This window comes from Strix uralensis, chromosome 1, assembly GCF_047716275.1.
Source record: "Strix uralensis isolate ZFMK-TIS-50842 chromosome 1, bStrUra1, whole genome shotgun sequence".
NCBI classification, from domain to species: domain Eukaryota; kingdom Metazoa; phylum Chordata; class Aves; order Strigiformes; family Strigidae; genus Strix; species Strix uralensis.
In genome coordinates this window covers 3,949,709-3,964,204 of record NC_133972.1, presented here as the reverse complement: position 1 = coordinate 3,964,204, position 14,496 = coordinate 3,949,709, and the positions used below count along the sequence as shown (strand labels likewise).

At 49.3% G+C, this 14,496-nt stretch overlaps 1 protein-coding gene across 1 annotated transcript in view; it reads left to right on the top strand.

The window, feature by feature from the left end:
• SETD2 (SET domain containing 2, histone lysine methyltransferase) overlaps positions 1–14,496 on the top strand; it is a 69,766-nt gene that overhangs the window by 43,791 nt on the left and 11,479 nt on the right. Inside the window, exons 13-17 of the mRNA XM_074870002.1 lie at positions 8,100–8,148; positions 8,458–8,638; positions 11,900–12,575; positions 13,433–13,567; positions 14,148–14,287. Of these exons, the coding sequence (XP_074726103.1) occupies positions 8,100–8,148; positions 8,458–8,638; positions 11,900–12,575; positions 13,433–13,567; positions 14,148–14,287 (1,181 nt within the window). The remainder of the gene's footprint in view (positions 1–8,099; positions 8,149–8,457; positions 8,639–11,899; positions 12,576–13,432; positions 13,568–14,147; positions 14,288–14,496) is intronic.

Sequence of the window (14,496 nt, the reverse complement as noted above, 5' to 3'; positions counted from 1 at the left end):
GCTCCACTCCCCAAGCCCTAGGCTTCTTGTGATGACCCGTGACACGTCTGAAGTCTGTCCCGTAGGGAACCTGCGTGCTCTGCCAACTGACTTAACGCCGTGCGAACGCAACCGGCACGGCAGCACTGACTGCTGCAGAACATCCCGCCGTGCTACCATGGCTTGGGGGTTGCTCTTCTGCGGGTGGGACTGAGCTTTTGGCATCTTCCTGGGTGGACAGAGGATGCCCTCCCCTTCTGGGGAGGGCGCAGGTAGGAGTTGTAGCTCTGAGGATCCCCAGACCTTGCCCTTAGGAGATGGAGAAGATTTATTTTTTTGAGAAAAACCTTTTGAAAGAGCCATGTGTCTTGGGTTTAAAAGGTTTTAGTTGGACACTTGTAGCCTTACAAGTATTTAGTGGTGACTTAGAGTTCAAGCTGAGGTGTTACCCACTTTGCCCAAGGTGGATTTCCTCTTTTGCAATGGCAACACCCGTTCTGTGAGCTTAATCAGCCTGAACAGGGATAGCAGAGCTTGGGTGACCCAGGCAAACGGAGCTTTCATCTTCCCCTGGGGTGGTCTTTCTAAATCACATCTGATACTTCGTGATAGGACAGCCCCGTGAAGCTGCTCTTGCCTGTCCTCTTCCCAGCCAAGCTGTCCTGGAGCGACTGGATCTTGCTCCAGCACGCACATTGCATGCTTTAATTAGGAGGCTTATAATTTGTTATAACTTAGAGCAAGAAATAGTTTGCGAAAACAATAGACACTGGTGAGCAGCCAGGCTGTTGTCTGTGGTGGGTTTTTTTGGCCTTCAAACAGGGATGTCGTGGCATTAGTCCGTTTTCTTGCTCTCCTCCATCCCTTGGCATTGTGCTGGAGCTCCGTGCTCCTGCAGAGGGAAGGGGGAGCTGCAGAGAAAGAGAGGAAAGGAGCCTCACAGGAGGGAGGAAAACAAAGACGAGGAGATCCAGCCCTAGCTGGTGGAGCACTGGGTATCCAGCCTGGTAGGGAACGGGTTCAGTTGCATGTTTCTTCAACAAACTGACAAGCTCAGAGTACTCCAGAGCAGAGTTAGGTGAGACAACACGGTCTGCAGGTCGCCTTTGAGCGCATAAGCCCTGGTAAATGTGGCAAGCTCCAGCGCGCTGCACGTGGCTTTCCAGCTGTGTCCAGGCGTGGGATTCACCCCCTCAGCCCCAGGAGAGACGTGCCTGGTCCCCCGTTGGGTGGCAGAAGTCTTGACGCATGGCTGGGTTGGCACAGGTCGGTGTGGAAGAGAGCGGTCAGCCCTTGGCCAGCTGTGCTTGTGTTGGCACGGATGCAAGACGAGCCTCTACCTGGTTGTGCTGTTGTTTCCCTGCACCCGTTATTGGTGTCCGTTGGTCTCCAGTTTAGTCCCATTAAATCAGAAATAACTGGCAGCTAAGGGACAGGTTTCCGGAGAGGGTTTCATTAGGCACAATATTCCTTTCCTGACGCTGCATCCTTTGAGTCTTGAGACTGTTCCGCAGCTCTCTTGCCTCTCCCAAGCCCAGGATGGTTTTGTGTCTGCAGCTGGACAGCCTAAACCATGGGGCTTTTTTTCTTTTCTTTTGTTTGTTACAGACTTGTATCGCTTTTCTTTCTGTATTTAATTTTCTGTGCGATTCATTAGAAATTGTTCTGGAAGGTAGAGAGCCATTTGGACTCTGTTAGTGGCGGTTGCATTCATTTAGCAGTTATGCACGCTCAAAGCCAGCAGCTTCCGTTTCCAAAAATAAAATAGGCTTTTCTTCGGAGTTCCCCCTGGCTTGCGTCTCGTTTGACCACCATCTGGTTTTCATGGAGCAATTTTGACATATTCCTCTGTTTGTTGCTGGTTCAAAGACTCTGCTGCCTCCATCTTCACCAGACTGATGCTGGAGGCTCTGCAGCCCCTTGGGTAGATCTGTAGCTGCTCTCCAGCGAGACGTAGCTCGCTCCCCAGTTCATAATTACCTTGTATTTCGAGCTGCTTGGACCTTCGGTAGGGCAGTCCAGTTTGATGGGACGGATCCTGCCATGCGTTCCCCCTGCCCTATGGTCATAGCCGTGTCTTTCAGAGGAAGATGCTTTCTCCTACCTAGGGAGGGCAGATGCTTTCTTGCCCCTTGCACGTTCAACCATCTTTGACCTTGAAGCTTAGACTCAGTTGTCTCTGTTGAGTTGGAATCACTGTATTTTAGCTTCAGCAGCTCTGCTTTCAACGTCGTGGTGAACCAAAAGCAACATGGAGCAGTGCCGTGTTCGCCAAGTTCACTTGCTCAAGGTGGCCCCTGTCCTCCTATTCCCACTGATCCTTTCTTCCAGTAGTTTCCCTTTGCATGTCCTGCTATTTAATGGGACAAATCGTTTTAGGAGCTGAGGAGGCTGCTCTAGCTTAGCTCTTCCCTCCACTCGCCTGCTGCTTTGTCCTTGAGCTGTCCTGGCTGCTTCATCCATCATCTCATGGCTTGGTGGCTCCTCATCTCCCCTGCTGATGGGGACACTGCTCGGGCCAGACCTGGCGTGATTTTTTTAAACAGTGCATCTGAGAATGAACTTCTGAGGGAGAGGGCGTGTGTAATGTAGGAGAGAGAAAATAAATAGAGAAAACCTGTTGCTGGTGGGTACTTTTGGGTCTGCAGAAGCTGCCTGTGTGGTCCACTCCTTCCCATCCCAGGCAGTAAGTCATTCCTGCTGCTGGATGGCAACTAAATAGCATCACAGGGGTTTTATTATCCCTGCCAGCTCCTCCTGCATCCCTCCCCACCTCAAACAGTGAGCTGCTACCTTGGTTCTTTGCATTTAGTTAAAAACACACTAGATTTGGGGTCTTTTCAGCCATAGCAAATGTGTAAATAAATAAGAACAATTTAAAAAGAGCGTATTTACAGACTCATAATGCCTCTCATCACAGCGTACCGATGTGCAGACACTTCACACTGCGTGTGTTTGCTGTGTTGTGTTCAAGCTCCACAGAAAAATAAAATAAGTATTTAAAAAAATTAAAATCTGGGCCAAAATCACTTTTTCTTTTTTTTTTTTTAACCTTCAGCAGCACTTTTGAAGTGGTTTTGTCCTGTGAACAGACCGCAACAGGGTTTCTTATACTTTCATTTATTTCACCAAAGGAAAATATATTTTCTTAGCCCATGGGGGCACATGCTTTTTTTTTTTCCCTAACACAATAAAAGCGAGATTCTCAAACCTGGGCGCTCTCATTAAATACAGTGTTAGAGGTGGGCACATTGCTAATGGGTGATGCAGTCTGGTGCAACTGGGCAGCCTAGAGGAGACGGCAGTCAATTAATTTCCAACCAGCTTTAAAAAAATCAAGTTGGATTTTATTTAGAAAATGAACATTATATAAGGTTGAGAGTCAAGTCAGGCTAAAGCTTCGTATTTCTGAGTGTAGGGCCGTTTCAAATACCCAACTAGAAGCAGCCTTTACTCCCCCAATAACAGTTCAATACATCTTTTTCTCCCCTCTGCCTCCTCCATGCCCTAAGTTAAAGGATGTTTTAGCTCTCTACAGAAGGTCCCTGGTGTTTTTCCCCCGAGGCATCAAGGTGAATGTGGCATCGCATTGAGTACGAAGAGTTAATGGGATGATCATGGACGTGGGGAGGTGCCTCTTCACCAAGGGTTTGGCTTTGCTTCACCTCCAGTCCTAGGAAATCCACAAATCCTGCCCTGGGAAAGCTGGGATCTCAGCACACTCCACCAGAACAGCTTCTTTGTATAGCACTGAGTATATCTTTTATGAATTGTCTTTTTTTGGGATGCAGCTGCAGCCTCCGTCAGGGATACCCCTTATTTTCTCTCTCTGATTTTTCTTTGTTGGCTTATTTGGTCTTACTTCCTTTCTCCTGACCATACCGGTCATATTCAGCCAGAAAATAGCTGGTTCATCACATCCTGCTTCAAATACCTGGGTGTTCTTGTGAACTGCTGTAGTACTTCAGGAAGGGAACGGAGCAAGGGCTTGATTCAGACTGGATTTAAAAACAAATGAGCTTTTTCTTCCAAGCTACCAGCACTTGGACAGTTAGTAATGCTGTAAAGTCTTCCTGTACATTCAACACGCTGTAGGATCATTAACGTCACTAATACGATAAAATATCATTTCCACTTTGCGTGTCAGAATATTGCAATTAAAAATCCAATTTGAAAACACAGCGATGCTAATTAAACTTGTTTCGTAATCTGTCGTGATACAGATCGTTCGACGTGACATCAGACTAATTGTTGTGTAATCCAGTGGCGTTTAACAGCTGTGCTGAGCTGTGGCAGTCCTAGGCCCAGCATTTGCAAAACCAGGTCTCTAGGGAAGCCTTAATCTTCATTCCCAAGTCCTGTCCCAATTTATTAAGTTAATGGAATGGTGTTGATGAGTGATGTGCTCGTGTGGCTTTTGGGGTTCAGCAAGGTGTAGTGTGCCATCCGTCTGTCCATGAGAAGTGGTTTCTGGCTCAAATAACTTGCAGTTGCAAAGCATCACCTATCGCCTCGGCGAAATGCGTTAGCAGAACGCACTCTTCTGGGCTTGCTTGCTTTGAGGAGCCTCTTCTCCCCTTCCTTCCTGCGGTGCTGTCTCGGCCGGGAGTTTCAAACAAGACACGAAACAAGAGACGTAACCCCAGGGCTGCCGGCGGCTCAGAAAAGCAATAAATAATTAAAAGTGCTATAGCATCTCTTGTAATTTCCCATTGCAAAGCAGCACCTTTTCGTCAGTGATCTCTGATGTTGCTGTGGCAGCGACCCCCCCATCAGCCTGGGCTGGGGTCCTGGTTTCTCCCAGGAGGCCAGTGCAGATGACAGTCAGTGGCATTTGGGACCAACCCAGCGTGGGCAGAAATCTTGGGGGCTGGTGGTGTGCCAAGGGCCTGTGGGGGTGCAGCTGAGGGGCTGTTAGGGCAAATAACAGCGATGGAGAGTAAACACTGGGTGGGGTTTAATGCAATACGCTTAAAGATCAGACCGGATAATTAAAGGAGGTGGTCTGAGGATGCTCTGAAGACCCTTTCAAGGCACACGAAACCCAGTTAAAAAAGTAGCTGCGTACTGTAAGTACAGATCAGCAGAAATCTCCTGTTCCCAGTTTATTCTGGCAGCAGGTTTGGAGTGAAGCTGGGTGCTGCTCAGCCTTCCAAACCATGACCTGCCCTGAAATACAGGCAGAAGAAACATGAGTTTGTTTGAAATACGTGACTTAGTACCAGGAATCGTGCTAAGCATTCAGATATTAGAAGGTCAAAAATACTACAAGGTAACAGCCCAAGCGTGTTTAACAGGGGATTCCCTCAGTGCTGCGGGTGGGATGGGACATTGAATCACAGAATCATCAAGGTTGGAAAAGACCTTGAAGATCCTCCAGTCCAACCATTAGGCATGAAGGGGACCAAAAACCATGCTGGAGCTTGGTGCCACAGCAAGGGCTGGGCTTTTGAGGGTGGTGAGATGGGGCACGAAGGGGACCAAAACCAGGCTGGAGCTTGGTGGCACGGCAAGGGCTGGGCTTCTGGAGGCCTTGGAGCTGCAGAGGTGCTTTGGGTGTGCATCACAACCGGCTTTGCTTTGAGCCCTTGGTGCCCTGCGGTGGTGGCTGTGGTCACGACAGGTCCTCCTCCCTGCCTTGGGCCCCGTGGATCTGCTGCCCCGTGGTCGGGGGGTGGTTCCCCAGCTTGGCAGGGCCCGGGTGGAGCTGGGTGGGCACGGACAGCATGCCTGAGCTACAGAAAGAGAAGGGTTTGAGGGAAAAGGGGAGCATTAGCAATGCTTCTGTGTGCCACACCTCTGCTCTGCACTGTCCTGATCTGGTTTTCCTGCTCCTGCCTCTTGATCCATAGCAAACGTGTAAATAAATAAGAACAATTAAAAAAGGGTATATTTACAGACTCCTAGTACCCCTCAGCACTGGAAGAGGTCGCAGCAGACGTGATAGCATAACTGCAGATGCTTCAAATGGCACGTGTTTGCTGCGTTGTGTGAGGCTCCATGGTAAAGCAAAAATATTTTTTAAAAAAGTCTTGGCTAAAATCACTTTTTTTTAACCTTCAGCAGCACTTTTGAAGTGGTTTTGCCTTGTGAACAGACCGCAACGGGGTTTCTTATGCTTTCATCTATTTCATCAGAGGAAAATACATTTCTTAGGCTGAAACGTGGGACTCAGAATATATTTTTCTTATATACGTATAATATAAATATATATATCTCCGAGGTGCAAACCTCCTGGAGTTCAACAAGGCCAAGGGCAAGGTCCTGCCCATGGGTCGGGGCAATCCCAAGCACAAACACAGGCTGGGGGATGAAGGGATTGAGAGCAGCTTGTGGAGAAGGACTTGGGGGTGTTGGTGGATGGAAAACTGCCTGTGAGCCAGCAACGTGTGCTTTCAGCCCAGAAAGCCACCGTGTGCTGGGCTGCATCCAGAGCAGTGTGGGCAGCAGGGCGAGGGGGGATTCTCCCCCTCTGCTCCGCTCTCCTGAGACCTAGATGGTACTTAAGGTCCTTTCCAGCCCAAACCAGTCTGTGATTCTGTGATATTTTACTTGGTTGAAACGTGGATATAGAAAGCTGCTGGGTGCAGGGGGGGTCCTTAATGCATGGAAAAAGTGAGTTTCTTTGGTAGTTGCAGGTTATCTGGGACATGATGCTTCTTCTAAGGGCTGTCCCTGTGCCTGATGTTCAGTGGTACAGCTTGATATAAAAAAAAATCATAGAATCATGGAATGGTTTGGGCTGGAAGGGACCTTAAAGATCACCCAGTCCCACCCCCCTGCCCCGGGCAGGGACACCTTCCACTAGCCCAGGTTGCCCAAAGCCCCGTCCAACCTGGCCTTGAACCCTTCCAGGGAGGGGGCAGCCACAGCTGCTCTGGGCAACCTGTGCCAGGGCCTCACCACCCTCACAGGGAAGAATTTCTTCCTTACATCTAGCCTGAATCTACCCTCTTTCAGTTTAAAACCGTTACCCTTGTCCCATCCCTACACCCCTGATCAAGAGTCCCTCCCCCCTTTCCTGCAGCCCCTTTCAGTCCTGGGAGGCCGCTCTAAGGTCTCCCCGGAGCCTTCTCTTCTCCAGCTGAACCCCCCAACTCTCTCAGCCTGTCCTCACAGGGGGGTGCTCCAGCCCCCCATCATCCTTGTGGCCTCCTCTGGCCCCGCTCGAGCAGGTCCTTGTCTGTCTTGTACTGAGGACCCTGGAGCTGGATAAGCAGAGTTGGCTGCTGCAGGAGAAGGGATGGTGGGCGTTGGCATCTGATCTCAGCAGCCTTTCATAGGTGCTTGGTCAAAGGGGTTTACTCAGAGCTGGGAGATGGCCTCCTGCTCATTTCCCTCGGGGTGCTCCAATGTCGAGCGTTGGATCTGGGGAACATCATGGGAAACACGGTGGACACTATTTCTCCAACGTGGTGAAACTGCAGCTGTCACAGAATCACAGAATCTTAGAATATCTTAAGTTAGAAGGAACCCATAAGGATTATCAAGTCCAACTCCCTGCTCCTTGCTGGACTACCTAAAACTGCCTTGCAGACCAGGATGGATACAAGAAGAGGTCTTCAGGTGGTAGACAGGCACATCACCACGGTGTCATTAGAGGACAGGTCAGATGCCCGTGTTCAGCTGTGTTTGCCAGGGCGAGGATCAGTGGCCTTGGACACCCTGACAAATGGAGACTCAGCTGGGATCTGTGGGAACACCAGGGCTGACACAGTAAGAGGCAGAAGAGCACAGTGTCGCGTGTGGAGGAGAGCTTGTTTAATGGCAAAAATTGTTCATTCACTGGTCCAGCAGAGCTGCAAGTTCAGGTGCTCGTAGCACATGGGTGGGATGGCCAGCTTGGATCCTGCAGTGCTGCCTGTAGCACTTGGCCCAAAACCCCACCTAAACTCATCAAACATAAAGTGCTGATCAGAAGCAGTATATAGAAAGCACCACAATAATTTGCCTGAAATCAGAACTTTGCTTCAAGAGATGCTTTTTTTTGGTTTGATTTAAGATGATGATTGAATTGTTAAATTATTAGCACTGTGTTATGATTCTTGCAGCCCCGTGGATATCGGGGTTGTTCTTGTGAGTAGCTGAAACTCTGACCCTGCTCGTGGCTTGCTTTACAGGAGGTGTACCGCATCCCAAAGAAGAGTCAAGCAGAAAAGGAGAACAGTGGTACGTACTCAGTTTGCCCATGTATCGCTCCGCTCCTGTGAAACCACTTGATTTTCCCAGTTTGAAAACAGCTCCTTGTAAAAAAAAAACAAACCAGATCTTTGAAAACAGCTCCTGTGAATAGGGAGGATAATCTAAGCGGTGGGTGATGGGGAATGTAGCCCTGAGGCTGATACGGGGCAACCTGTAACTTGTTTGAATGAAGAGTCTGTTGTTGACTAACAGAAGTTACTGAAACTGTAAGAGGAGGGAGCTAGAAATACTCTGAATTATAAAAATTCTCTCTCTTTTATCTGTTTTCCCCAAAAGCGGACCGTGGGAGAGAGACAGCCGGCCACAGGGATCAGACTCCTACTCCAAAGAACCCCATCCTGAGCAGAGAGCGGGATCCCGAGAGGCAGAGCCAGAGCAAAGAGAAGAAGAGACGGAGAGACTCGTTGTCCCCTCCATCCTCAGCATACGAGCGAGGAACGAAGAGGCCAGAGGACAGGCAAGTTTTCTGGCAGCCGTGGTGGCAGCAGGGCTGAGGAGCTGACTGCTGGGCTGGGAGTGTCGGATCTGCGGTAGTCCTGGGTAAAAACGCTGGGAAAAATGGTCCTGGTGAAAACACCCAGGGATGGGGAAGGAAATTTTCTCCTGGAGGAATCCCACGGGTGTGGTGAGATGCATTGCCTGCCTGGAGTTGGGCGGCTCCTTGGTGTTAGGTGGCTTCTCCTCTCGGATAACCTCCGCCTTTGTCTTCAGGCATTTTTGGGAATTGGGTGAGTGATGAGGGAAGCTATATCCAGCTCTTGCCCAGGAGTTAGGGGCGTAGCCCTCATAATGCAAAGAGGTCTTCTGAGTCCTTCAAAACCCATCCCCTTCTTCTGCTCCGCGTCTCCCCACTGCACTTGGGGATTATTCTAAACTTAAAATTAGAGCAAGAGCGAGCAGTACCCAAGCCAAACAAGATTTGGAACCCAAAACTACTTCCCTGACCAAGTGAGTATCCCCCAAAACCATCGAGCACAAGGAAAGTGGTCCAGGTAGGTATGACCCCCCCAGGCTGGTGCCGTGTCTCCTGCTTTCCCCTGGGAATGGTGGCATCGCGCTCTCTTGGCCGAGAAGGTGTTTCTTAAGTTTGAAAGACCTTGTGGTGATTTTGTGTTTCTTTTTTGTGGGCGTTCTGTTGCCCGATGGATTCCTGTGTGTGTTTTGCAAGTGACGGATACAAGGGAGAGTGGGGACTTCAAATTTACTCACATCTTACAAATAGAAAGGATTTTTAAACACAGGTTGTCTAGGGAAACAAGTCTATAAGCTCCAGTGAAAGCATAAAATACTTTTAATTACAGCGTGCACAGATGCTGAAGATAAAGTAGAAAATAAAAGCAACTGATTTGTGTTGCACTAGTATGAGTTATGCCCTTCCATGTGAAATATTTCCGCTGACAGTGTCTGGTGAGATGGGTTTAGAAGAGTAAAGATAAGGGCTAGATAACTGAAATGTCGATGTCATTTGCCTTGATGAGTTGGCCAGTTCAAGGAACAAGCAGAAGAGAAAATATTTTTAATCATTATCTGTTCTTCCAGATTTTAAGGGAGAATCAGATCAGTGCAACGACCCTGGCAGCCACCCAAATCTGCCTTTTCCTATCAATTCAGACCGTTGCTTTTAGAGCACCCGAGCCTGCACCGACTCGCGGGGTTATCCCCCAGCGCCCCGCAAGCGTGTGGCCAGGCACAGCCAAACCCTCCCGGGGACCCGAGGAGCCATAGACGTGGTGGTGGTGGCAGGGCTGGTCCAAGGCAGCGCGTGAATCAGCGTCTGCTTGCTGCCAGATGCTCCTTTTCCTCCCTCGAAAGTTGCTTCTTAATTAAGAGAAGGAAAATATTACACATCTTGCATTTCAGGGAGGCTTCAGATCATGTTAAAGGCAGTCAGAATACTGAGGAATTTCCTTTAAAGAAGTCAGTTTTCTGTTGTCCCTCTTAAATAGGATCTAAAGCCACTTAGTAATTAGGGAACAATGGGTGGTGAGTCAGCCAGACGAGGAAACTTTTGTCCTTGGACTGAGCTGTGCTGGGAAACTTCAAAACATCTGGATGAAAAATAAGATGTAAATCTATAATACTGTAATGTAAATTTATACTACTGTAATTAGCCATTTGAAGGATGGAAACATCACTGAGGTCTGGGGGTAGAAGTGGAGCTGGGGAATGGTGGTGTGTCAAGAGATATGAAGAAGGATGGAATAAATAGCATATTTTTTGTGTTATTTTAAATAGAACAAACCCTTTTGCAGACGAGCTGTTGCCTGCTCTGGCTCTTCCCTCCTGCGGCCACGTCCTCCTTGGGGAGCGGTGCTTGCCAGGAGAAGGACCGGGGTGCTGGCATCCTTCTCTGGGGATGCTCTCCCCGCTCCAACTGTCCCCGTTTATATTTGTTATATGAAGGATTTAACAAAACCAAATAATAAAATAGATGGAGAGAGAAGCAGAGTAAATACAAGAGCATCGCTGCTTGCTCTACGCTAAACCCTCTGTTTTCTTTTGACCGTCCCTTCACGCTGGCTGCCTCTCGTGTAAACTCTCCAGGCAGTGCCAGGAAAGACTTTAATTATTGAAATTGAACTCTTCACATCAGTAAGGTTTGCATTAACAGATCCTTGCAGCTACTCTGGGAATGCCAGGAAACATCTTAAGTGTATCTGTTGGTAGCAATGTGCTTTTGATATGTAAGTGGAAGGCGTGAACGTGAAGTGAGTGTATAGAGAATATAGTGGATGCTTTGTAGAATCCGTTATATTAGGGCTGCAAAGCATTTTTGCTTGTAATCCCTGTTTTACCACACTCATAACTTCTCAAAATATCCACCTTTGATCTGAAATTTTCCATGGTTGAGGTCTGATCAAAGTCCTTAGGCTTCCTTTTTTTTTTTTTTTTTCTTCTTTAACTCCTTGGAAAAATCCCTCCGGCTGCTCTGTGTCTCGGGATGAAAATTCTTATTTGTAAAAAAAGAATTAAAATAATCCATCCACACTTTTATTATTTTTTAAGCTGAATCTGTGGTCTAGTAAATAGCATAACTCTAAACAGAAATGTGCTGTTTGTAATTCCCTTGTTCTTCGTCATGTCTGCAAACACGCAGCGTCTGCAGGTCCGCCAATGGGGGGGGGGGTCAAGACAAGAAATCTGGGGTGCTTTCCCCATCGCTGAGCTCCCTTGGTCTTTGGGGGTGAAGATGCTGTGGTGGGAGCTGCGCCTTCTCTTTAGAGAGCTTCTTCCAAAACCCTTCTTTGTTGGTCCTGCTTTGGGAAACCGTGGCAGAGGGTCTCCAACAGCCTGTTTGGGGAGCACCCCGCTTATTCTGCCCTCTCCTGGGGTTCCCTGTTGGCCTTGGAGGTGTTGCCTCCACTCTCTGGGTATCGGTGCTGCCTAGCAGGTCCTCCAGACTACTTCTGCTGCATCTTTGCATCTCCATTAGCTTCAGCATTGAGCTGGAGTTGGTAAATCCAGTGGGACTTAGCTCATCCTCCGCCCTGGCTCCTTGCTCGTGGATGAGCAGGGCCGGTGGGTGTTTCTCCTCTCTCTGAGTTGCTGTGGTTGGCCAAGCAGCTGAAAATGAATGTTTTTAGGAAACGATGCTGCTGTTGGGCATTTGGGTCCCCCCCGGGTCTGCCACCATCGGTGGTGGCCCTTTTGCTGCTGGAGCCCTGGACCTGCAGGTTTCTGAGGTTTCACAAAGCCTTTTCTTTTCTTTCTCTCTCAGGTATGACACACCAGCATCTTCAAAGAAGAAAGTCCGGCTTAAGGATCGCAACAAGCTGTCCACAGAGGAGCGCAGGAAGCTGTTTGAGCAGGAGGTCGCCCAGCGGGAAGCCCAGAAACAGCAACAGCAACTGCAAAACCTGGGAATGACATCCCCCCTGCCCTACGACTCCATGGGCTACGGCACGCCTCACCACAGCTTCATCGGCTACCCACCTGGCTACCCCATGCAAGCCTATGTAGACCCCAGCAACCCCAACGCCGGCAAGGTGCTGCTGCCCACGCCCACCATGGATTCGATGTGCTCGCCGGCAGCGTACGAGCACCCCCAGACTTTGGTTGGGCACACGGTGGAACCAACCCTAACTACTCCTCAGCCAGTACCAGTAGTCCAACATGTAGCAACGACGATGGAGGTGACAACTCCGCAGTATGTAGCACAAAGCGACACCGTGGTCCATCAAGAACCCAACGTGGCCGTCCTGCCCGTGGCCGCGCCGGGACCGGTGCAGAGCCAGAGCTACGGGGTCTGGGATTCCAGCCAGCAGACTGTGGCAGTACAACAGCAGTACTCGCCAGCCCAGTCCCAACCAGCCATATATTACCAAGGACAGACCTGTCAGACCGTTTACGGTGTGACATCCCCCTACTCGCAGACGACCCAACCAATTGTACAGGTAATTTCCGTTTCAGACACAGCCTGGCTTGAAACACTCACAAAACAAAGGGTGCCAGCCTGGAACACTTTATTTCCTCACGCTTTGCTAGCGTTCTTAATATTAGAGCATCCTACTTTGCACTTCTCAGATAACTTCCCATCCAAGAGACTGAGGAAAGCACATTTAGGCAGGGTGTTCTCTGTGTACAAGCGCCATATATCATAGTTGTCAGGGCCAAGCTTGCAGAGATTTTTTTAAACTTGTTTATAAAAGTTATGTTGGTTTTTTGATTGTTGATTCTGATGAACAGATATTCCTGGGTAAGAGCTTCCACTGTCACTGACCAAGTAAGCAGTAAAATGTGGAGGTGTGAGCTCGCCTTCCGTTGACTTTTGGAAGCAGGGTCTGGAGCTACCAGCTCTGGTGTGACTCAAACCAAACAAAAAACCCAACGGATCAACCTTCTTTATCCGTTTTCTTGGAATTACATGCCTGTGTCCCTCAGGCTCAGCCTTGAGTTCTGAATGACCATGCTGCAGTGCTGTCTCCTTCTACTGTGTCTTCGCTAACAAGGCCGTTGGCGTTCAGCATCTTGCCAATGCCTAGTTCTTCCTAAAAGCAAGACCTAAGCAATTGTGCTACTCCTGGGACAGCCAGTAGGCCAGTTGTACATGAAGATTGTTTGCTTGAACCCCACCTCAGTCACTAGTCATTGCTGTTTGGTTTGGATGTTATCTTCCACTAGTCCTTGGGGACTATTACCCTCTTTTTGCCTCCGCTTTTTGGTTCCTAGTAAGAGAAGCTGTACCACAGCCTCCAGTAAAGGGTTTTTTGGTAAAGCAAGCTGACTTGTGGTTGCCCGTGTTCCGTTTCAGAGTTACGCCCAGCCAGGTCTCCAGTACATCCAGGGCCAGCAGATTTACACGGCTCATCCGCAGGGAGTCATAGTGCAGCCGCCGACAGCAGTGACCACGATCGTCGCAGCCGGGCAGCCTCAGCCCATCCAGCAGGTGAGGCTTGGGGGGTCAGAAGGGATGGGGAACCTTCGTCTACACCTGCTTTGGGTTTATGTGATTCCCCACGACTTCTGGATGCTGTGAAAGCATTGCTGGTACCAGCCGGAGGAGCTTCCCGTGCGGCAGAGTGCTGACATCCTTTGGGATGCTGCTCGCCAGGCTGGATGTGGTCATCAGACCCATTTTGGGGGGTTTTGAGCCCAGATCCTATTCTGTTTGGGCTTTCTGCCAGCACCTCTGAGAAGGCTGCCTATGAGTGGACATCTGGGAGCTCTGTGAACTGTTTTTGCTGCTGAAGTCCCTCCATCAGAAATGGTGGTTTGAGGATTTCAGAGCATGGGTGGCAAAGTGGCTGCGTCATAAGCTCAGGGTGTGGTCGAGTGGGTGCTTGGGGAATTTGATGAAGAACTAGAAAAAGACATTGTCCTCATCACTTCCTGGGCCAACACTAATGTCGTTTTAAGTTTTACCTTCAACAAAGTCTTTGTCGTGGGGGAAAGAGCTGTCAGGGCTGCTCTGACCACTCTCATGACCACTCACGACTTTCTCTTCACCCCTTTTATGCTATTTTCAGCCAGAGCTTGTGGTGACCAATAACCTCCTGGACTTGCCTCCACCATCCCCTCCAAAACCCAAAACGATTGTCCTCCCACCCAACTGGAAAACAGCCCGAGATCCAGAGGGGAAGATCTACTACTACCACGTGGTAACAAGGTGGGTGTGATAACGCGGTGAGCGTGATGGCTGCTTCGGGGTTGGTTGGATGGCTCAAGCAAAGGAATTGGGTGTCTCGTTAGGCACCCAGCAGGGTGCTGCTCATTAGCCAGGTGGATGGAAGGCTGAGATTGCTCAAAACCTTTCCTTCACCCCCATAAATGTGGCCTGGGGATAGAGCCCCGTTTTCTGCACGCAGAAGCGCGATG